The following is a 23,270-nucleotide window of genomic DNA, read 5'->3' on the forward strand; positions in this document are numbered from 1 at the left end:
TCTCAGTAAGCTGTAAGGGAAGCATTCTGACTGTGGGTGTTTTCTGTGAGCAACAGCGTCTCCCTTCCCAACAGCAGTCTGTTTTAGGGGAAACAGACTTCACAGATTTTCCCATTGGAATAATCCAATCTCTAGAAACTGGTTTATTACTAAAATGCTACTTGGTTCAAACAGTGCCCACATTTCTTTGATTTCTTTTTCATGTTCTTCAGAGTTTCTCAATACTAATGGTAATGGGTTGGGTGCAGGGAGCAGTGATCCATGTTGAAGACGCTTACTTGGATTAGGGATATTCATGTACCAAGATGAAAGAACATTTATAAAGGAATATAGGTGTACAGAGTATTAAGGTCCAAACACTAGTCACCACAAATACTTCTGCAGCATTTTCATCGTATCAGGTGCTGCTCTAAGGACTTTCGATATGTGAACTCAATCCTCCTAATAGGCCTTTGAAATAGGTACTATAATTATCTTCATTTTGTAGATGAAGAAACTGAGGTTCAGAGAAGTGAAGTAACTTGCCCAGAGGTCACACAGCTAGGAAATGACAGGGCCAGGATCTGACTGCAGGCAGATACTGAAAACACGGCAGTGAGGAAGTTAGCCACTCCACCTTTTGGTGGGGAAACAGAGGTGAATTAATAAACTATTGCTCGAGGCTAGTAAGTGCTGGTGCTGGAGCCCCACACAAGGCCGTCTGAGCAGTTAGCTTCCAAGCCATGCTGGCTCTTTCGTCCAGATGGTGACCTTCAATTGTGGAAATGATCTCCCGCCTTGTAGTCTCCCTTTGAGGAGGGATAGCTTCAGAGAAACTTAGTGGCAGTAGGAGTAGTTACTCAACATGTATTTGGGGAATAAACAAATAAATGGACATTGCCACACTTCCTGGTGTCACAGTTGGCCAGTGGGAAGCATTGTACAGTTGAGTAATTCCAGATAAACACAGGAACATGGTGTTTAGAAGCTGCCCATAAAGGAGGAGAAGGCAGACAGAAAGCACAGGAGGGAGAAACCAGGACCCCAGAGGAGAGTGGGCAGCAGCAGGTGCCAGCAGGCACCAGGACTCCCAGGATCCCAGAACCCAGGCCTTGCTGCCAGCAGACCTGAGTGGCAGGTGGGCAGGTGGCATCCCTGCCTGCGTCCCCCTCTCTTGCCTCTAGCTCAGCCGCAAAAACTCAAAGAGCGACCGTGGGGCCCTCAATAAATATTTGTCCAATGAGTAAAGACAAGGGAGGGGGCGTGTTTTCAAAGCCTGTCCTAGTTCTCCCTGTCGACCACACTTCAGTAGTCACCGCCCAGATAAAACTGCCCCGTCCTGGTGACTGTCACCAGCGGAGGAGCCATGCCCAGGTACACGGTGCACGTGCGCGGAGAGTGGCTGGCCGTGCCCTGCCTGGACGCACAGCTGACCGTGGGCTGGCTGGGCCGGGAGGCCGTGCGCCGGTACATCAAGAACAAGCCGGACAATGGCGGCTTCGCCTCGGTTGGCGATGTGCGCTTCCTCGTGCGCCGCTGCAAGGGCCTGGGCCTGCTGGACAACGAGGACCTGCTGGAGGCGGCCCTGGAGGACAACGAGTTCGTGGAAGTGGGTGAGTGGCCAGAGTGGAGTGGCGAATCACATGGCCGGCATCCCGGGGAGGGAATGTTCCCTTGCCCTCCCCACTCCGGGGAAAATGCGCACTGGCCGTGTCTTAAATTCTCACACACCCCTGTGAAGAAGGTGGGATTCTCATCCACCTTTTACAAGGAGGCAACAGACCCAGAAAGGAGGATACATTAACCCAGAGTCAGTCAGGCTCCTAGTAAGCAGCAGAGACCAGATTTGAACCCAAGACTGTGGGGCTGAATCCCTTTGCAGTTACCAAGTCATTTTGAAAGTCCCTTTGCCCTTCAAAGGAACCTCACCAGACTGGAGGCCAGTAGCAGAGAGGAGTTCGGATTTAAAACAAAATAAAGCCAGAGATGGGGATGGAGGTGAGGGTTAGATCTGGAACTTTCATTTAACCCTCCATGTTCACACTCAGCACCTGCACCTCTGCCTTTTGCTCTCCTCTGTAAACATGAAAGCATCTGAAGTCGTTTTAGAGCAGCCATTTCTATAGAATTCAAAGGCAATGGAAGAGCCCTTTCTTGGTTTACCAGTAACCAGTGTGGCTCTCCACTGTGATCCATAAAGGGTCTCTCTTGCACTGTTTCAGTTATAGAAGGGGACACCATGTCCCCTGACTTCATCCCATCGCAACCAGAAGGAGTTTACCTGTATCCTTTCCTGCAGGCTCGTTGGTCTGCTCTGGGGGCTTCTCCTGCCAGTGATGGGGCTGGGGCTTTTCCACACTACCCAGTATTTTCCTTTACCTGGCTACAGATACAGCAAATACCGGGAACCTGAAAAGGTAAGCTTCAAACCACTTCCTTTTTTGTTAATTAAGTCCCCTTCATTTTAAGGAGTAGGGAGGGCCAGCAACATTTATGCCCAAACACCACCAATGAGGACGGGGCTTTATCCAGCTCTAGGTATCAGGGAAAGGCATTATTACTCTTTTCCATTTTTTATTTTTCCCTCCTTGGCTTCTTCTTCTGCAAGCTGTCTTTTCAACTAGCACATTCATGTTCCACAAAGAGTGATCAAAATATCTGAGCTGTGAGGCTTTCCTACTCTCTTGTTTGAGCGACTAAGCTGTTCAGACTCACAGAGATCCCCTTCTTTTGCACAGTACATCGCCTTGGATGGGGACAGCCTGACCACAGAGGATCTGGTCAGCTTGGGCAAGGGACACTACAAAATCAAGGTATGCTGGAGGGAGAGGAAGGATGTCCCCTGAGCTTTCTCACTGCACGTGGAAGTCTTCCACATGCTCAGCTCTGACCAATGTTTTCGTAGCTCACCCCTACTGCTGAAAAGAAGGTGCAAAAATCCAGGGAAGTCATAGACAGCATCGTGAAGGAAAAAACTGGTACCTTTTTCTCTTTATGTTACCCAGGTCTTTTTATCGAGTTAAAAAATGTGGCCTGTGTCTAATTGTATACTGTTTTTTATTCTAGTTGTTTACGGCATTACTACAGGTTTTGGGAAATTTGCCAGAACTGTAATTCCTACCAGTAAGCTAGAGTAAGTTTGATTCCTCCTCACCAAATGCACACACATTTACACACCACCCATTCACATTTTTGAGGTTTCTTTCAACAAGGGAAATAATTAACATTTGCCCCAATTTACAGATGAGGAGAGTGAGGCTTGAGTTAAGTAGCATGTGAGTTGATACAGAAAACCCATACTTGGTGGTGTCTTCCATTGCACCATCTTGCCTTATTCTGCTCCTCCAAAGACTTAGCTGTTTTTCCTTTATTTTCCTAGCTGAGGGAACATTTTCACTGTGAGGTATCTAAGAGGCCTTTTTTTCCTTTTCTCTTCCAGGGAGCTCCAGTTCAACCTAGTACGTTCACATTCTTCAGGTAACTCATTCCAAACGTTAAGTGCCACCTAAATCTTGTCTGATTTGATGAGTGAAGTGCAGTCGGCCCTCGGTATCTGAGGGTTCTGCATTCACAGATCGAATCTGCCTTGGATGTGAGTTGAATCCACAGATAAGGAACCTGAGGATGCTGAGGGAAGACTATTCTACATCACTTTATTCAAGGGACTTGAGCATCCGAGGATTTTGATAGCCAATTTGATAGGTTGGGGCGGGGTAAGTGTCAGGCATCCTGTAACAGCCAAGAATAGGTAGGGCGTTCGGAGGAGTAGGTGCCAATTCTGCTGCTGGGCAGGGAGGCAGGAAGCATCAGACAAGATCACCTTTTGAGTGAATCTCAGAAAAAGTAATGGGCCAGGCAGAAACACAGGGTTGGGATGGAAGCATGAATACAGTCATGCCGAGAGTCATTCAGTCGGGACAAAATTAAAGCTGGAACTCCAGGGATGAGTTGATCTGGACAAGCTGAGACAGAAGAGTCTATCAAGAATCAGCTCCCATCAGACTGCAAAGGAGCTTGTGCTGAGGAGTCTGGACGCTCTTGTAAGGGTGTTGGGGAGGGCGGGGGCTCACTGAAGCATTCTCAACAGGGGAACTGAGAAGGCAAAACTGTAGTTTCACATTTGTCTGCAAGGTGAGACTTGAAGAAGGGAGACAGTCAGGAGGGAGAGCAGTGCAACGATCTGAGCCAAGAAGTGGAGAGAAATTTGAGATGGAGGTGGCTAGGAGGTGGAAAAGACCTTGTTTTTCTTGGAGAAAAACATCAATTCTGTTTTGTAGGTGTTGGGAAACCACTAATCCCCGAGAGATGCCGGATGCTCTTGGCTTTAAGGATCAATGTCTTAGCCAAAGGATACAGTGGCATTTCCTTGGAGACTCTCAAACAAGTTATCGAAGTGTTTAATGGTAATGCCATTGATCCCCAGCTGACTCTCCATTGAGGCTGGGTAGACTTGGTTGACAGGGTGGTGAGAAATAGTGAGACAAGACATAAAACAATGGAGATGAATGGCCAATGGACTTGGCAAGAAGGAGGATAGCTACATGGGGGTGGAAGGTGGGAGTGGGGCAGAGACTCTTACTCCTGTGGGCTTTCATCCATTTTCTGTCACCCTTCACTTAGCACTTGGCATCTTTAAGACTAGAAAGAGCCCCTTAGGTTTAGGCTGGAGAAAACCTTTGATTCAGTGGTGTTTGAATGCAGTTAGAGAAGTTACATCAAATCATCTGGGAAATACAATGATCCCATCCCAAAGACCGATTTGGTAGTTCTGGTTGGTGCCTGGGAATCTGAAATCTTAATGCCCCCCCCAAGTGGTGGGATAGCCAGACTTAAATAACTGAAATTCAGCCTCTTACAAGGTAGAACAGAAATACTGAGATTAAAGACTTGCTTGTGATCATGAAGCTGTCTAGTCCCAAGATACGATGCAGTTCAACTCTTTGGAGCTTAAACTTCTTGGGACAGGAAAATTACAAAGTAGAGACAAGATCTGACATGCTAGGGAGGCCATTGTCCCTTCTCACAAGATAAGGATAAACATTCTGGGTCAGGGAAAACTTGGAGACTCCTGAAATGAAGGAGTGGGAGGAGAAGCAGGTCTGGCAGTCACAGAGAACAAAATCCAAGCTAGAGTTCCCATGGGCACAAGTGACCCGCAGATATGATACGCCAGTCAGTGAATAGCAAGTTGAAAGAACACTCTATGGTATATAAGGCTGTGCTGCACAGACCAGCAGTGATTCAACACCTGTTTCTACTCCCACCTGGTCTGCCCTACTATAAGTCTAAAATCCCAGAGTGTATGACTTCAGCCATGAACCCACCTATGCTTTATGGGTGAGCCTATAAAGTTGCCTGAGACTTTACCTCCCCAGAGAACCCCTGTTGACACTCTGGTACACCTCATCTTTCTAGAACAACTTGTATTACTTTTCCAATGTAGACATTTTCATATTTTCAGACATCCTCCAATAGCTTTTAATGGTGACACACACCATTCGGTCCTGTGGAAGTCTCTTAATTTCCTATTGAGATCATTTTTAAACTTTTCATTCTTAGAAATAAGGTGGCAATGAACAACAGCTAGTTCCCGATCACATCTTTAAGAGACATTGCTAGAATTTCTAGAAATTTCTGGGTCAGATTAGAACATGCACAATAACAGTAAACAAAGGGGCAGAAGACCAAGGAGAAAGAAGAATTTAAGGGAAGAGATAGTCATTACATGGATATAGGTGCCAGGTCACCTTGTTAGCATGCAGCCTGATCTTGATTCTCTTTAATTTTTATTTATTTGGGGGGTTGTGGTGGTAATTAGGTTTATTTATTTTTAGAGGAGGTACTGGGAATTAAACCCAGGACCTTGTGCATGCTAAGCATGCACTCTACCACTTGAGCTACATCCTCCCCTCCTTGATTAACTCTTTATGTAAAGTGTTCCCCCCCACCTCCTTCACACAGTATATCCCAGTGTGTCCTGGCTGAAACGTGTAATGCTTCCCATTGTTCTTGGGATAATGTCCCAACTTAAAGTGGCTTACTGAGAAGGCCTCACTACTTGCAGGGTCCTCCTTCCTGCCTTTCTCTCTTTCTTCCCCTCGCCTCTTTCTTTCTACAGCAGCTCAGCCAGGTCCCTTAGTGTTAGTTGTGCTTGAGGGATTGTCTTTCCCCAGGTATGTAAGCTGTAAGCGATACTACATCCTGTTGGGGGAGGTTGGTGTCAGTGTCAAAGCAAGGATGGCCAGAAGGAAGTAGTCTTGAAGTAACTGGTGCCTGCTTCTCTCCCAGCCTCCTGCCTGCCCTACATTCCAGAGAAAGGAACCGTTGGTGCCAGTGGAGACCTTGCCCCACTCTCTCATCTTGCTCTTGGGCTAATTGGGGAAGGGAAGATGTGGTCTCCGAAGAGTGGCTGGGCTGATGCTAAATATGTAAGACTTTAATAACTGCTGCCATCTGTGGTCATTTCCCTAGGCTGGACGTCAGGGTACTTGCATGCTTTCCATCACTTAATCCTTACAACATCCCAGTGAGGGGGCCACTGTTATTCCTATTCTGTGGCTGTGACAACTGAAGCTTAGAAGTGTGGACAGTCAGGAGCCCAGCCTTAGCACAGTAGGGGTGTCAAAGTAGGTAAGGCTCTTAGCTTCCATACTCAACCATCAGCCTTCTGCACTTGGTGATCATCTTGGTAAAAAGGTATAGTGGCCAATGTTAATTGCAGGAATTTATTTTGCACCTAAAATGCATCTAGTGCCTATCTGGGAGGTCACACATTGTTGCAACTTATTTAGTTGCTGGTCTAACAGGTACAGAGCTATGGATCATAGCACTTACTGAAGGGCCTCTGGAAAGGAGGTTCCATCCCTCCCTCTTCCCCCACAAGCTCTTATCCTATGGCCAATCAGAAAGGCTTGTCTTTGATAACACTTTAGTATTTTCTTCACTCATCTCCAAATTCATCAGAGCAGCCCACAGAATTATTTGAAGTATCACCTGATCTCTTGCTAGGAGGTCCCCTATCAGTAAGTGAAGGGGCAGAGGACCAAGGAGGAGGAATAAGTTAAGGGAACAGATAATCCTTCTGGGGGGTGTGGGTTCCAGATCACCTTGCTTCCATGCAGCCTGATCATGACTACTTCTCTGGGTACGATGTTTCCCCGACCCCCTTCACACAGCAAACCCAAGCATGTCCTGGCCAAAACCTGTAATGCTTCCTGTTGTCCTTAGGATAACACCTGAACTTCAAGTGGCTTACAAGAGTCTTGTTTGTCACATTATCCACCTAGTCCTCCCCCGCCCCCGCCAAGGATGCACATCACAGAAGCCAGAGGTTCCCTGCAGTCCAAGTGTACTGTGTCTTAGGCAGAGGGACCAGCCACGCCCTCTTCTCTTCCCCACTCACTCTGTCCCTTCTTCTGACAAGCCCTCTGGGAAACTTCCCTTTCTGCTCTCCTGGTTCTTTTCCCATCCCCATCCCCATCACCTCGCTGAGTCCCTTTTGCCCCTCCTTTGTGTTCTCCCAGGCTCTTGTGTGATTATTTTCCACCAAACACTACCCACTTCCTACCTCCTAGAGCACTTAACATACTATGACTATAATTGCCCTGAGTCTCCATTTTTCCTACCCTCAGCCCCACACACCCAGAACAGAATTAGCATATGTTATTCTAATAAGCCTGTGAAACTGACAGAGTAAATAGTGCCGCCCTTCCTTCTTCCCTACAGGGACCTTAGCCTAGTGACTGCTTTCATTTTTTTTATTTCAGGGGATGATTATTCTGCCCATTTTCCCTCAGGATGCTGTATCCATCTCTTAGCTCCATAAGCCCCTCTTAATTGGTGCTCACACATTTTCTATACAAGCAAGAAGCCTTGTACTGAGGCTCTGCCAGTGTTCAGATAAGTAGAATGAGGGTAGAGGATTTTTTTAGGTCAAGCTCTGGAGGCTGGGGAATGTGAATAGAGTCAGAACCCAGCCTTAGTGCACCTGTATATAAGTGTGCTAGAAACCAACATTCAGGGTTGATTCTGTAGACACTAGAGCCCCTGATTTAGGTATGCAAATTATTTGATAGCTAAGTCTGCTTGCAGACTATAGAACAGGACTAGAGACTAGACCAGCAAAGATGAACAGAGGCGATTCATGTAGGTCTCATCTTTTATAAGACAGACCTTTGGGCTTAAAAATCTTTTATTGGATTCCACATGAAGTTTGAAATATGCTGGTATTTCATGTGATACCCATTTTTACCTTTTTAATCATTCTACAGGTCCTGGAAGCTCATGGGTTGAAACCAGTTGTTTTGAAACCAAAAGAGGTAAGGAGACGCAACGAAAATGTGTTCATTTTAACAAAATGTAACATAAATTTTAACATAAATCTTCATTTTTGTGCTATTTTCAGTCTTAATATCTGCCTCACTGGTTTCTTAAACTTAGCTTCCATGTTTGTCATAAGTTGGTCACTGGAGAAAGGGCTCTGTCTTAAGCATTTAAAAGACTCTTCATGCCATAAATACTTAGGGCTTCTCTTACAGAAGAACTTAAACTTCAAACTGGGATCTCTAAGGATCCCTAAGAGATGCTACAAGCCAACATCCTTTAGGATGCTCTAAGCCAAGAGTCTTGGACCAGAAATTTTTCAGGGTGTCTTGTCTACAATGATGAGAATTTGAAGAAGAAATGCAGCATAATTAAGAGCTAAAGATTTTATATGCAGTCTACGCTGGCGCTCCATTGCTTCCTTGAGGATGGGGATACTTAACTGCTTCTCCAGATTTAGACTAAGGATTTCATATATGATGGCTTCATCCTTGAGTGCTTAAGAATTACTACCACACACTTTAGAAACCATGAATCAACATCCTTCAGCTGACAGGCTAACTTTTCTCTTAAGAAAGCAAAAGATAAGAAATCAACGTGCACATACACTGGTAAACTTATCTCCCTGTCCCCCAAGGGTCTGGCGCTTATCAATGGGACGCAGATGATCACCTCCCTGGGCTGTGAAGCTGTGGAGAGAGCCAGTGCTATTGCTCGGCAGGCTGACATAGTGGCGGCCTTGACTCTGGAGGTGTTGAAGGGCACCACCAAAGCCTTTGATACCGGTCAGCCTGGTTCTTCCATTTGGTTGCCATTAATTCAGCCAGAGCTGGTGGGATGGGCTGGTTGAGATCTTCAGCCATGGGAGTGGTGGGGGCGGATGGCAGGAGAGAAGAAAATCCAAGTGCCTGTGCATACCCAGTGCTGTGTTACAGCTTCACCTAAGTCATGCCACACTTGGTCTTTGACGTAAGTGCATTTCATAGACAAATGCTGACCCTGCCCTAGATCATCCAGCTCTGACTCCCATCTAACTACGTTGTCTTAGGAATCTGTTTGCAGGATGTGAGAAGTAGGATTAAGGCCGGTCCCCATCAGAAATCAGGAGAGGAAAACTAGAAGTGGTAGCTTATCCTGACAGCAGTATCTTTGAAAGACCCCCTTCTCTTATGAGCAGTAGGACAGAAAAACCGCCTAAAAATGACTGAGTTAAATCAGGCCCTGTAGAGCCCTCTTCCATGGTAAGCCTAAATCTTTTTAGTGTCTTGAGTTGAATTCCCAGTGGGTTCAACACTTAGTCTGCACTCGGATATTTAGAAAGGATAAAGTCAATTAGGAAACTCCTGTTTCTCGAGTTAAGTTTCTATCTTAACTTGAGTGGTGGTTAAGGACCCCTGGGGCTTTTGAGGGCTCTGCCAACATCGTGTATGGTCCTGGGCTATTGGTGATAGTTCATTCTAATATAAGAATTGCTCAGACTCTTTCTCCTTCCTCAATTCTAGACATTCATGCTGTTCGCCCTCACCGTGGGCAAATTGAAGTTGCTTTTCGGTTTCGGTCCCTCTTGGATTCAGATCACCACCCATCCGAAATAGCAGGTCTGGACATGCTTATGTGAGTGAGCTTATTTGCTTTCGTGTTTTGGAGAGAAAACTGCTAATATGTCCCCTGCCACCCCTTCTACCTCTTGTACAGAAAGCCACAGGTTTTGTGATCGCGTTCAGGATGCATATACCTTGCGCTGCTGTCCACAGGTAAGCAAAAATCCAACATGTTTCTACTCTTTCCCCCAACTTAGGGGGGGAAGACAGAAGGAGAGGAAGGTGTTAGAAAATCGTGTAATGGCCAATTATATCCAAATTTCTGTACTGCCCCTATTAAAATTATGTATATCATACTTCCATTTGTTCAATTGTTGTAAAGTTTCCATTTTAGATGGTAAGCTACTTGTTTCCCTTTGAATTGCTTTCCTCAGCCCCCTTGCAGAGAAGTCCAACAGACAGCTTACTGTTTTGGTTTAGTGCCCTAAGTAAAAAAAAAAAATTCTTAGTAATAGTGGCATCATCCTAATCAGTTAATGGAGTGTTACTGGTTCTCCTCGTTAGACAGAACTAGAACCAGCCTGCCAGGGATGGTCCCAGGAAAATCTAATCACACTTCAAGGGGAATATCTATGGCTAGATCTTATCTGCATTTAATTGGCAGACATAGACCATTATAAATGAATCTGTGAGGCTTAATTTTAAATTTAAAATGCAAAAGATCTGTGTTGGTGTGAAGCCAAGTGAATTGCCGATGTTACAACTCGTTTGCATATGGCAGTTAGTTAAATGAGGGACCGACAGATGCATCTCAGGCATGAAACAATACTTCAGCTTGTGCCAAGCTCCAATCTGCACTGTAATAAAGAGTCTTCCCTAGAGCAAGTACCCTCATTTCTTTGTTCTCAGCAAGTTTTATTCTATAGCTAGATCGAAAACATCTATGGGTAAGAATTAGCTCTACAGTAAGAATAAATCCCAGTTTAGACGTCCTTGCTATTCTAAGAATATCAGACTGTATGTGACAGGCACCATTATCAATGTCTTCCATGTATTAACTCATTTGATCTTGTTTTTTAGGTCCATGGTGTGGTGAATGACACAATAGCGTTTGTGAAGAACATCATTACCACAGAACTTAACAGTGCAACAGATAATCCTGTATCTTTTAACTGTTCACTAAGCTGTAATTCTAGAACTCCAGCTGGTAATTTTAAGATCTGTGATTGTTTTGTGTAACCTCTCTGTCACTCCATTTCATAGACTGAGTACCTGGGCTCTGAGGTTAAATGACTTGCTCTAGATCTGAGCTGGTAAGTGGGAGAGACAGGATGGTGGACCTAGTCTCAGGTGCAGAGCCTAACGTGGTGCTTCCAAAACTGACTCAAGAAAGATTAAAAGGGGGTATTTCCATCATCGGCTGAAGGGTTTCATGAAGACATCTGCCCTCAAACCCACTGCTGAGGTTCTTGGTAGAAGGATGAAGACCTGTGTCACAAGTGTGGTTGTAGAAACTCTGGGTAGGATGGCATTTATGTGAACCTTCTTGGGTCTAGTGATACCATGGTGCACTAAACAGAAGGCAGCCTTTTAACTTTACCTAAGTATTGATCAGAGACCTATGGCTTTCCCCATCCTGGGTTTATTTCTGACATGGACTTTACTCAAACTAGTGTTGCCATATTTGAACAAAAAAAGAATGCTTCCATCTCTCAAGGACGGAGCCCTTATTTCCTTCATATTGTGGGTATCTCAGCACCATAGTGTGGGAATTTTCCGAGATGGCTTAGTTCCCCCGGAAGTTGACGTGATCAGTCAGGAGGCACACTGGCAAAGTCTTCACAGAGACAATACTGCCTTTGAAGACCACCCAACCCCTTAGGAATCTATTTTTCCTATCCCACATCTGCCTCAGTTCTTAGCACTGGAGAATTAGTGCTGAATTAGCAGCCTGAGAGCAATGCACAGCCTGGGTGAGCGGACAGCAGCTGTATACAGGGCCACACAAGACCTGTTGAATGTGTCTTCTCTGACAAGCCGACTTCAGGATGTGTGCCTTATGTCCTTCACACTGTTTTACAGTTAGATCAGACACACACTAAATAACTTCCAATTCAATAACCCTACTCGACACCATTCCACCCCTGCAAATGGAGGAGTTTTCATGAACTCTATGTATTTTTGTTTCATCTATCAGTTCTTGCATTGTACAGCTAAGATATCCATTCTACACTTACTTAATTTAGACTTGAAAGGGTATCTAATAGAGTAATAAAAAACAAAACAAATACACTGTGAAATTATTGGATTGGAGAGGGGATAATTCCTTACTCAATTCTTCCCCCACCACTCGCCTCAGCAAAAATTCCAGCCAAAAGTCCTTTGTTTTCTCAAGCAAAGATTCTTAATTGTTGATGAATTCCCAGTAGGCCAATATTTGGGAGTTCCCCTGCTATACTGTTACCAGTATAGTGTGACCTGAAAGAATATTTTTCTCAATTTTCTGTTGTGGCTATAGAATATCTGTTACATAGTTGCTGGATATTATGGATAGAACTTCTAATTGCTGTAACCTAATAGCCGACAAAAACATTTAGAACATCTAGAGGACAACTGACAATGCTTAAGTTGTAAACTGGTGCAGGGATTACTTGCTATGAGGATTCAGAGAACAGAGAGAAGACCGAGGCCTGTGGCTGGGGCTGGGTCCATGGGGAAGGGCAGGACATAGGCCTAAAAGGCTCAGGGTTCTCTGCACAGAAGAGGGTAACTCCAAACTTGACTAAGTCAATGCGACACATGTCTCTCCAGCTCTCTGGCAGTTAGCACTTCTCTCACACAGAATGAGTTCCTAGTTAATAGGCAGTGAATATTCTTCAGTTCCATAGGTGAAAATTAGCTCTTTGGAATGTCTGTTCCTGCCTTTGTCAGGGTGCCTGTTGGGTTAAGTAAAATACATGATGGAATGGGGTGATCTGTGAGAGTACTAATGTTCAGTGAGTCCAGAGTTGCCACTGACTTCAATGGGTTTGCCACAACTCTTGGCCACCATTGCTGGGATTGCTGGCACAGGCTCGCTGAGGAGAGGGTTTGAAAGTTTTCCCAGAATTGACTGTTCCAGATAATTTGGTGGCTGCTCGTCAGCCAGATCTTTTGTTTAGCAGGTTCTTCTACAGAGCACAAGCTCACAGTGCCCATCAAAGAAATTTGCTTTTAAACTGGTGTCCTGGTCTCCGTTCTTAGTTTCAGGTTATAAGCGTTTTGAGGGCAAGTACTAACCAGCAGATTACGACTGTTATGGTGCTTGAGAATCTCTACTCCCAAGAGAAAACATCACTTCATGCTTCATGTTTCTTTGGTCCCCAACTGGTTAGACACAATCAGCTTTAAGTTCTTATGTTTTTTGGCTTTTGTGTCCCTGTATGTCAACACCTGCTTGTGGAGAGGCTCTCCTTCCCTCCACACTACACTTGTACAAGGGCTGCCATCTCAATGTTAAAAATCAGTGATCGGGGAGTGTTACGTGAAAGCCTTAACCTGTTTTGAAAGATGGTCTTTGCCAGCAGGGGAGAGACTATTTCCGGAGGAAATTTTCATGGTGAATACCCAGCCAAAGTAAGCCGTATAGAACTACTCCTGACCCTGAAAGCATTTTCCAGTGCAGGCCAACTGAACTGAGACACTCTTTCAGGCCCTGGACTATTTGGCTATTGGCGTCCATGAACTTGCTGCGATTAGTGAAAGAAGAATTGAAAGGCTCTGTAACCCCTCCCTCAGCGAGCTGCCTGCCTTCCTGGTGGCTGAAGGAGGTCTGAACTCTGGATTCATGATAGCCCACTGTACAGCCGCAGCCCTTGGTAAGCACTTTTCCCTGCCCTTTGCCCAGAACGCAAGCCTGTCTGTCTAAGAGCCTTTCCATTTTACCTGAAAGTGTCCCATTTTGTCTTTGAACAAGATCAAACTTTTTCATCCCCTCCATGTGCATCCTCCCTCTCTCAATACAAATGCAGCAGGTTTAGAGAAAAAAATACAAAACCTAAGCAACATTATACTGAAACATAATGATATACCAATGAGGTTGTAAATAATGAGGTTTCCACAATTTCTCTGTAGGAAGCAATGTGACATCACTTGTGAACTTCATCTTTGCAGCTTTCTCCCTAATCTCAATTTGAAGACTACCAGAAGCAAAAAGACATAGATGTTTAGAGCTACTGCTGAAACTTGAGCTGACCCAAGTCATTAAAGTCTGGATATAGTGCATCAGACATAGCAACCACTAAAAATATAAGGATGTGATTACAACATGCAAAAATGCTTATAAGAAGCAAGATGCCCTCTATGAAAATTGAGCTTCAAGGTAACTGATTTCTGACTCAAGACTGTAAGGGGCAGAGAAGTAACATCAGAACGGGGCCTGGCACAAAGGAAGTGCAGAGGGCTTCACTTACATATACTCACTTAATCGTCACAACAATACCAAGAGGCAGGTACTATTATTTCCTCCAACTCACAGATGAATACTTGAAGATCCAACAAGTTAAGTGACCTATCCAGTACTGCACAGCCAAGAAGAAGTAAAGCAGAATTCAAACGCAAGCCTTTTGGCTCCCAAACAATGCTCTCCCTTCAATTAATGATGATATCATTTTAATCAATATTTAATCCTAAAATACGGTTGCCAAATTTAACAAATAGAAATGTAGGATGCCCAGTTTGAAAGCATGTGCCTAATTTGAATTAGTTGGCTCATGATTTGGTACTAAAAAATGATTTGTTTTTTACCTGAAATTCAAATTTAACTGAGCATCTGTTATTTTTTTTTTTTCTGGCAAACTTACCCAAGAAGCAGGACAGCCTGGCAGTTTAGTCAGAGCACAGGTTTTGGGTCCAAACCCTGACTCCATCCGTTTACAGCAGCATGAGGTGAAGCAAGTCTCTCAATCCTGCTGACCCTCAGTTTACTCCTGCAGAAAATGGGTGGAGGTGATCAATTTACTGAATGGGGTTGTTTGGAGGATTCAATGAATACATGGAAAGCCTTAGAACCAGCATGTCGTAAGCACTGAGTAAATACTAGTTGCTATCACTCCTCGCCCCTTCCTCAGCTCAGTTTCACACTGAGACTCAACACAACCAAGAGGCACTAAAATCCATCCTCTGTCTAGTATCTTCTGTTTGCTCATGCATCTCCTGACTGAAATATTCCTTTAAAGGACAGTAACTTCTCACATTAACATAGGGCAGTGGTAATTGATCTTTAGAGAACATTATGGACTTGGGAAGCCTCGTTTGACTGTGTTTAGCTCCCGTAGCTGCTACTGACATTGCTCAGCTTGCTTTCATTATAATAAAACTGGTGGTTTTCTTTTTTTGGCCACTTGTAAGTTATCTTTCTGAACAAGCCCTAGCAAACAGAGTGATCCAGATAGCAGGTTTAGGGGCCCAGGACTTGCAGTGCTGAAACCTGAAAGTTCTGGGCAAACCAGGATGAGTGATCACCCTAGTTTACATTAGATAGTTTACACTAGATTATCTCAGGATCCCTTACAGCACAGAAAACAATTGAAGCTTCACTCCAAGCTGCTCTCAACGGTCAAAAGAAGAGGGGAAAAATCTGTTTGAGTGTGACCTTTCCTGGCTTCTGAAGCTGGGGAGAAGGAACTCTGTAATCTAGGTCCTTGCTACTTAAGGTATGATTCTCTGGACAAAAATAAAGCCATCAACTGGGAATTTGCGTAGAACAGCAAAATCTCAGGCCCCACCTGAAACTCAACATTTGCATTTTAACAAGGTGGAGTGATTTATCTGCACAATAAAGTTGGAGAGACATCCATCTAGGCCAACCCTAGGACTCCCTGCACCTCCGCCAGACATGCCTGGCAGGCATCAAGCCCTTGCTTAAACCCAGTATATCCACTGATGTCATCACTTAACAGTAAATCTTCTTGCTCAGGATCTGTGGGTCCAGCCTCAATCCTCCAACGCCATGCCTACATTCCGATCCCACCTCCTCTGGTGACACAGCCAGGTTGTTCTCTAGTACCTGGAAATGACCATCACTTCTTTTTCTCCTGGTCTCCCCAGCATGCTAAGTGCTTCCAGTGTTTTCAACTTGGATTTTGTAATATTAGGTTTTTATCCCAGAATTCACTGTAGCTTTAGAGTCCCTCTCACTTTGGGGAGAAACCAACCTGCTTCCTTTTCCCAAAGTAACTTTGGACCATCTGGTACTTGGATAATGACCAAGAGCTCCTGGAGAGAGTATCCCAGGCTGAGGAGCACTTTGGGAAGCCGTGTGTCATTCTGGGAGTTTTTCTATTAGGAACATAATTCACCTCTCTGACCTCTTGCAGTTTCTGAGAACAAGGCGCTGTGCCATCCCTCATCCGTGGACTCCCTCTCCACCAGTGCTGCCACGGAGGACCACGTCTCCATGGGAGGATGGGCAGCAAGGAAAGCCCTCCGGGTCATTGAGCACGTGGAGCAAGGTAACCCCAGCGAGGCCAGCAGTCCTCACCAATCAACTATGCGCCCGTGATCTTCAGAGTGGGATCCTCACCGGCAGCATCAGAATCAGCATCACCTGGGAACTCAGGGCGTGTCCCAGACCTGCTGAATCAGAACCTCTAGGAAAGAACAGAGCAATCTGGGTTTCACGAGCCCCTCAGGTGATTCTGATGCTCGCTGAAAGTTGAGAACCACACCTGCTGGCTAAGCCAATTCATCAGCTGGCTTTTTTTTTAATGAAAAATTGAGAACATATTCAAAAGTGGAAAGGTTAGTACCATGAACCTTCATATACACCTCACTCTGATTCAACAGTTAATACATTTGCTTCATTTTTTCTTTTACTTTTCTCGTTTTTTTCAAGCAAATCCTTGTTACAGTGTTTACTTCCTGCATACTCTTTAACTCTTAAATAGAAACACTTTCTTATCCACCGTGATGCCATTATCACATCCAACAAAAATCATCCGTAAGTCTTAGTATCATCAGAGTACACAGTCAGCACTTCCCAGTTATCTCAATGTCTTCACAGTGGGTTTGTTCAAATTAGGATTCAAGACGCACGTTTTAAATTTGGTGGTCAAGGTTTTCATTTTCTTTTCATTTAGAACAGTCCCCTCTCCCCCTCCCCCTTTTTTGTTTTCATGCCATTGACCAGTTTAAAAACAGGTCAGTTTTCCGACAGAGGCTGACATTCTAGACTTACCTGTTAGCTTCCCCGCGGTGCTGTTACTTCCAGCTTGTTCTCTGTTCTATCGTTTTCTGAACGTTGCAGTTGGCCCTAAAGGCTTGACAGCATTTTGTTTCAGCAAAGGTAGTTCATAGGTGGAGCTGTGTGGGGTCAGCCTCTTCCTGCCTCTTAATCACTACGTCTTTTGTTTTTTAAAGTGAAATTGCCTGCCTTTAGGCTTTGTTCTCAAAGTTCCAAAATTTTTGCAGTTGTACTGGAAGCAACTGGCTGACAAAAGAATATCATTCTTTTAAGAGAAATGTGAGAGAGTTGAGCGTTTTCTTTTTTTGGTAACAGCTCTATAGAGATATAATTCATATACCATACAATTCACCCATTTAAATGGTACAATTCAGTGTGTTTTAGTAAAGTTGTGAATATACTCAGAGTTGTGAGTCAACACTACAATCAACTTTAGAGCATTTTCATTATTCCGGAAAGAAACCCTGTCCCCTTTACCTGTCATTCTCCCATTCACGCTGTCTGGCCTGGTTGGGGTGGAAAGGCATGCATCACTTGAACACAGTGGAGTAAACACTGAGTGAGATATTCTTTCTCTCTGCCCTCTTGGAAATTAGAGTCTAACCAGAGAGGGGGACTTTGGGTAACAACTTGGCAACACTTTGTAGCACTTAACAAAATTCTGACAAAAGAATAGAGTTCTAGGAGGCTATCGCTGAACTTGACCTGGTCTGAAGGGATGACAAAAGGCATTTCTGATGGAGTATTTAAGACTAAGACCTGAAGGGAGGGTATAGCTCAGTGGTAAAACGTGTGCTTAGCACGCATGAGGTCCTGGCTTCAATCCCCAGTACCTCTGTTAAAAATAAATAAACCTAATTACCCAGCCCCCCAAAAGGCCCAAACAACAAATAGGGGCAGTTAATTAAGGGGAGGGGAGTAGTATTAGTTTTGTAAGGGAAGGTGAGGGGTGTGCACAAAATAAATTGTTCTGGGATGTGTTGAGATTAAGATATGAGACATCCAAGTACAGATGCCATCAGTCAGGAAAGACCTGGGGTGAATGATGAAGGGCAGTGCTCTGCGTGAAGGCTGCTGACGGCGGCTGGAGGTCAGGAGAGAATATCAGGAACAGGACCTTGACAGGTGGTTGCATGCAGGGGAAAAGAGGACCTGAAACATAATAGCCCACTGGAGGAAGGAGGGAAATCTTTTCAAAGGGAGCATCTTAAAAACCTCAGGGTAGCAGAGATCTAGAGTAAGAGGGAGACTGAAGCCCAAGAAATAAGCATGGATATCTCAAGGCCCAGGGAGGGAAGGGGATGCAAGGTCAGGAGAAGTGGTCCTTTCTTAGTAAAAGGAACACGGGTGTAAGTTAGCCTCAGATTTCAATAACACAGATGGCATCAACTTTTGAAACCTGGAGAACATTCCTGCAACATGTCTAAGTAGACCTGTTATTTATTTGCTCAGGATAGTTTTAGTTCACGTGAATCATACTCTGTTAAGGCGAAGCAGATACTCATGTGAAAGTAGCAGGTGTTTCCTTGATTCTTAGCGTATTTTACGTGTGCTTAAACTTTTGGAAGGGAAGGGTGAAGGTGGTTATGAAGCCACTGAATATCAGTTTATTTCAAAATAAATGAGAATCGTATTTAACAAATCCAGGTAAATCAAGGTACATTGAATCCTCTGCATTTGTAACAATGAAGTGGATGATTTTTAAATCCCACTTGATGCATCAGGGAGAACCACTGCTTGTGGAAAGCAACAGAGTATTTAACAAGATGTTGTAGAGGTAGTGAGTTAAGGATTTCCTGACATGTTTCACCTTTATCTTGCAAATCTACCAGAGAAGCTGCCTGTTATATGCACTAGCAAAATCTGCCATTCCCCCTGTACACATTCCCCGACCAGGAGGCCAGATTTGTGTTGTGTGGGTAGGGGAGGAAATCAGAATGATTACTCAACTCTGATCTTGAGCTCCAGCTCTTTTAAATAAGTGTAAGCACTTATTTAATATGATGTTTTACTTCTCAAAGTTTCCAGTTCCTTACCTGCAAAGTGAAGGGGCTGGACTAGAAGATGTGAAGTTTCTTCCAGGTCCAAAATGTATTCTATAATTTCATCTCCTCCCATTGTGACTGGTCTGTACTCACGAGGGTGAAAAATGTGCTTTACAAAATTTTAAGACAAGGAGTCAGATGTTTTTAATCCTTCATTTTGGTTAACCACTTAAGTGATCTGACCAACTTCAAGGTTTCTAAATTATCTTCTTGGCAAATAATGGAAGCCAAAGTGGTTTGATTTTGAATTATATTTCTATTAAAAAAATCCTTCATTAGACTATCAAATATGGAAAGATCTAGATTTCAGTATTGAGAGTGGATCACAAAATATGGTACATTCTCTAAGAGTTTGTAGCTAGGGATAGACAGTGTAAAGACTGTTTTATCAGGAAACTTAAAGTTGACAAGACACAAGTTTCTAGAATTTTGGTTTTAGTGGATTTGGGAGCCTTTAAGTTTGAAGGTTTGAAGCAGACATTAGAGAATTAGTCCCAGGGCAGCCAAAGACTCATCTGCTCATTCACTGGCTCCTTCAGTTCCTTTGATGAAAATCTGTGTGCCAGCTATTTCAGGCCATAGGGAACAGCAAGACTGAAAACAAACTGACATTCACACAAAGGTAAAGAAGAAACAGAGGTAGGTCATCCATCTTGATCAGCTGAGCGGGGGAGGGGGAGCTGAAACATTTACTTGGACAGCTCTCCCCTCTCACCATTAAAGATGCAGCCAAGGGGTTAGAAAAGCAGACTTTAAATGGTAACCGAATACCCAGGCAGCTTCATTCTACCAATAGACTGAGAAACAACCATCTGTTGGTTGACGGGCAATGGCTGTCAGCTTGCATGGGATTTATTTCCCACAAGCATGAAGTCAGACTCTAATCAGCTATCCCCTCCTCCTTCCCTGTTTCAGTGCTGGCCATTGAGCTGCTCGCAGCCTGCCAGGGCATCGAGTTTCTACGCCCCTTGAAAACCACCACTCCCCTGGAGAAGGTCTATGACCTGGTGCGCTCTGTTGTAAGGTAATGTCAGACAGGTCCCTGGAAGTGACACTGTTTCAGAACTGTGGACCCTGGCAGCAGTTAATGTTTGGCTGATGGTTTGACGTGCTTTCTCTGTAGGCCCTGGATAAAAGATCGCTTCATGGCCCCAGACATCGAGGCAGCACACAGGCTGCTCGTGGAGCAGAAGGTAAGCGGGCTGCTTGGCTTATTTCTTAGTTTGGGGTCATTATGGGAGAGCAACGTGTAAGTGGGGAGTAGAGGAACCTTGTCTTATTCTTTTGTTTCCTGGCTATTCCTGAAGTGAACCAAAAGGTGCTCAAGCAATGTTCAAGGCCACTGAGAAGCTATTTGATAAAAAATCTTTTTTTGTGTCCCGTGTTGCACCCAAACATTGAATATCCAAGGATAAGAAGCTGAAATGAATTTTAAGTGGAAACTTGGGATAAGTATTCATGGGGAGAAAATGAGATGAAAGGTTCATGGGTTCCCCCCCTACCAAGAATGTTCTCTGTTATTCAGAAGTACATTCTCTTTTTGTGATGCTATCACCACCACCACCATCTGGTCCAATGACTGCACAGACCTGAAGAGAAAACAGTGTTCCCAGGTTTTTATTCAAAGGGCTCTGGGTCTGTCTAGTGCACAGGTGCGTCCTGCCCCATCACCCTGGTGAGATATGGGTTCTCTTTACTGCTTCTTTCCTCTGGCTATGTTGACTACAAACTCATCTAATAGGGACAGATATCTAGCATGCTGACTCATTTTTTAAACATATTTTTTAAAAGTTCTTTAAGCCGTTTGTAATAATTTGTAGGCATTATGCTCCCTAGAATTGCCTGATTTCCCCTGGAACCATTGCTCTGCTCTTGGGGAATTAAATTTTCCTTTGATCTTCACCACTGTCTTTCTAAGTGTTCCCTGTCCCCTCTGAGGGGAAGTCCCTTGCTTGCTGCCAACTCCACTGCTAGTAGAGAGTTGTATGAGGAGTCCATCTTTTTTAAAAAATTGAAATGTGATTGACATTTATCCTTACATTAGTTTCAAGTGTACAACATAATGATTTGATATTTGTATATATTGCAAAATGATCACAAGTCTAGTTAACATCCATTACCACACAGTCATAATTCTTTTCTTGTGATAAGAACTTTTAAGATCTATTCTCTTAGCAACTTTCAAATATACAATGCAGTCTTGTTAACTATAGTCACCAAGCTGTACATTACATCCCCCAGAACTTACTTTATAAGTGGAAGTTTGTACCTTCTGACCACCTTCACCCATTTCTTCACCCACCCCACCCACCCTCTGCCACCAATCTGTTCTCTGCACCTATGAGCTTTTTTTTAAGATTCCACATACATGAGATCATACAATATTTGTCCTTCTCTGTACAATTTATTTCACTTAACATGATGCCCTCAAGGTCCACCTGTTGTTGCAAATGGCAAGAGTTCCTTCTTTTATGGCTGAATAATATTCCACTGTGTGTGTATCTGATAGCTTATCTATTCATCCCTTGATGGGCATTTAGGTTGCTTCTGTGTCTTGGCTATTGTAATGCCACCATAAACATAGGGGTGCAGATATCTTTTTGAGGAGGTTAGCTTTGGAAAGAATACATTTTCTAAAGTAAAACAAGAGAATAGGAAATGTTCCCCCTCTGTCAGTGGCAATCAGATAAAAAAACAGCTATAAGCCAAAAACTGGGCCTTAATTTGAGATGTTTTGCTTGAAAGAGAATAGGCTGGTGGGTGGAGGTAAGCACTAAACAAGGGTCTGAAGCAGTGCTTCTCAGACTATAAAGTGCATGTGATTTTCTGGAGGGACCTTGTTAAAATGCAGATTCAGATTCAGTAGGTCTCGGTGGGGTTGACATTCTGCCTTGTCCCAGGCAATGCTGCTGCAATGTTGCTGCTGAAGCTGGTCTGAGGGCCACACTCTGAGTCACAAGGGTCCAAAGAACAGAGCAAAGAAGTCCACTGCCTCTTATCATTCAAGGCTTGCCTTAGAAAACACACAGTTGCACCCTTGAGCAACTTCCCTTAATTCCATCTGCACTGAATTCTCTAGGTTTTGTTTGTTTGCTGGCTTGTTTTGCTTTAGAAGAGTAAGCAGCTGAAAACCTTCATGGTAACTTTTGACAACTTTTGGACTTTGTATTTTAAAAGCTGTTAATGCAACCAAAGACTAATTGACACAGGTTACGTGTCAAATGGCTTAACGATAAAAGCAAGCAAACAGCCGCTATGGATTCGGTCAGGTGTAGGTAATGTTTTGACTTCAGATGAGGTTGATGTTTAACGACATGTGAAAACAATGCTGTCAGCACTTTGACTTTGCTTTGTCCTTGCATCTCAGGTTTGGGAAGTAGCTGCACCCTACATCGAAAAGTACAGAATAGAGCATATTCCAGAATCAAGACCTGTTTCTCCAACAGCATTCTCACTGGAATTTCTGCAGAGGAAATCCACCAAAATCCCAGAGTCTGAGGATCTTTAATGGGTTTTGTCATGGATTAGCAGATCAGATGGTACAGAGTTTAACAGCAAGTCACGTTATGCTGAAGGAGAGACGGGAGAACTTCCCCAGGGAGACCAAACTAGTCTATAGTTCAGTTCTTTTAACACCTGCTTTGGTTAGGCTGGTGACAGTGTTACATTTGCTAAAGCTCACACTTTAGTGTTCTCACTGACCCGGGCAGAGATGCAGTGGTGTTTTCAGGTTACCGGAGTTTTCTTTCTTATTGGTATCTGTGGGATCCTCACTGTTAAGGGTGAGAAGAGTAACCACAACCGCATGGATCTCTGACTTTCAACATTACATGCATTCAAATCTTGAAACAGATTGATGACATTCTTTTCCAAAAACGTTAGACTTCTGTGACTTTTTGTTTGTTTTGGGTGTTTTGTTTTGTTTTGCTTTGACAAGCTCTCCACCAGTTAACTTTGGCTGATTGTACTATGTCATGATAAGATGAATGTTCTTTAATATGTCTTCATAAACAACCCTTTTTAGGTCACAATTTGTCCTTAAGCTGCTCTTTCTTTTATTAATTGAATCACAGTAAAGAACAGTCAATAGGTTAACAAGAGACTCTGTGTTCAGGAGTTTGGGAATGAATATAAAGATTGCTAGTGGAGTGACTCTTACTG

The 23,270-nt window shown here is 43.9% G+C and overlaps 1 protein-coding gene across 1 annotated transcript; it reads left to right on the forward strand.

The window, feature by feature from the left end:
• The first annotated feature begins 1,345 nt into the window (after positions 1-1,345).
• On the forward strand, positions 1,346-22,617 carry HAL (histidine ammonia-lyase). Its single transcript, XM_006197920.3, has 20 exons — positions 1,346-1,592; positions 2,202-2,262; positions 2,369-2,396; positions 2,718-2,792; positions 2,885-2,957; positions 3,046-3,112; positions 3,419-3,456; positions 4,257-4,382; positions 6,268-6,407; positions 8,250-8,297; positions 8,939-9,086; positions 9,804-9,899; positions 9,997-10,055; positions 10,923-11,003; positions 13,392-13,457; positions 13,534-13,699; positions 16,199-16,333; positions 20,025-20,133; positions 20,233-20,302; positions 22,477-22,617. Exons 1-20 carry the CDS (start codon positions 1,346-1,348, stop codon positions 22,615-22,617), a joined length of 1,974 nt encoding a protein of 657 aa, XP_006197982.1.
• Positions 22,618-23,270: the final 653 nt, after the last annotated feature.

This window comes from Vicugna pacos, chromosome 12 (genome assembly GCF_048564905.1).
Source record: "Vicugna pacos chromosome 12, VicPac4, whole genome shotgun sequence".
NCBI lineage: Eukaryota > Metazoa > Chordata > Mammalia > Artiodactyla > Camelidae > Vicugna > Vicugna pacos.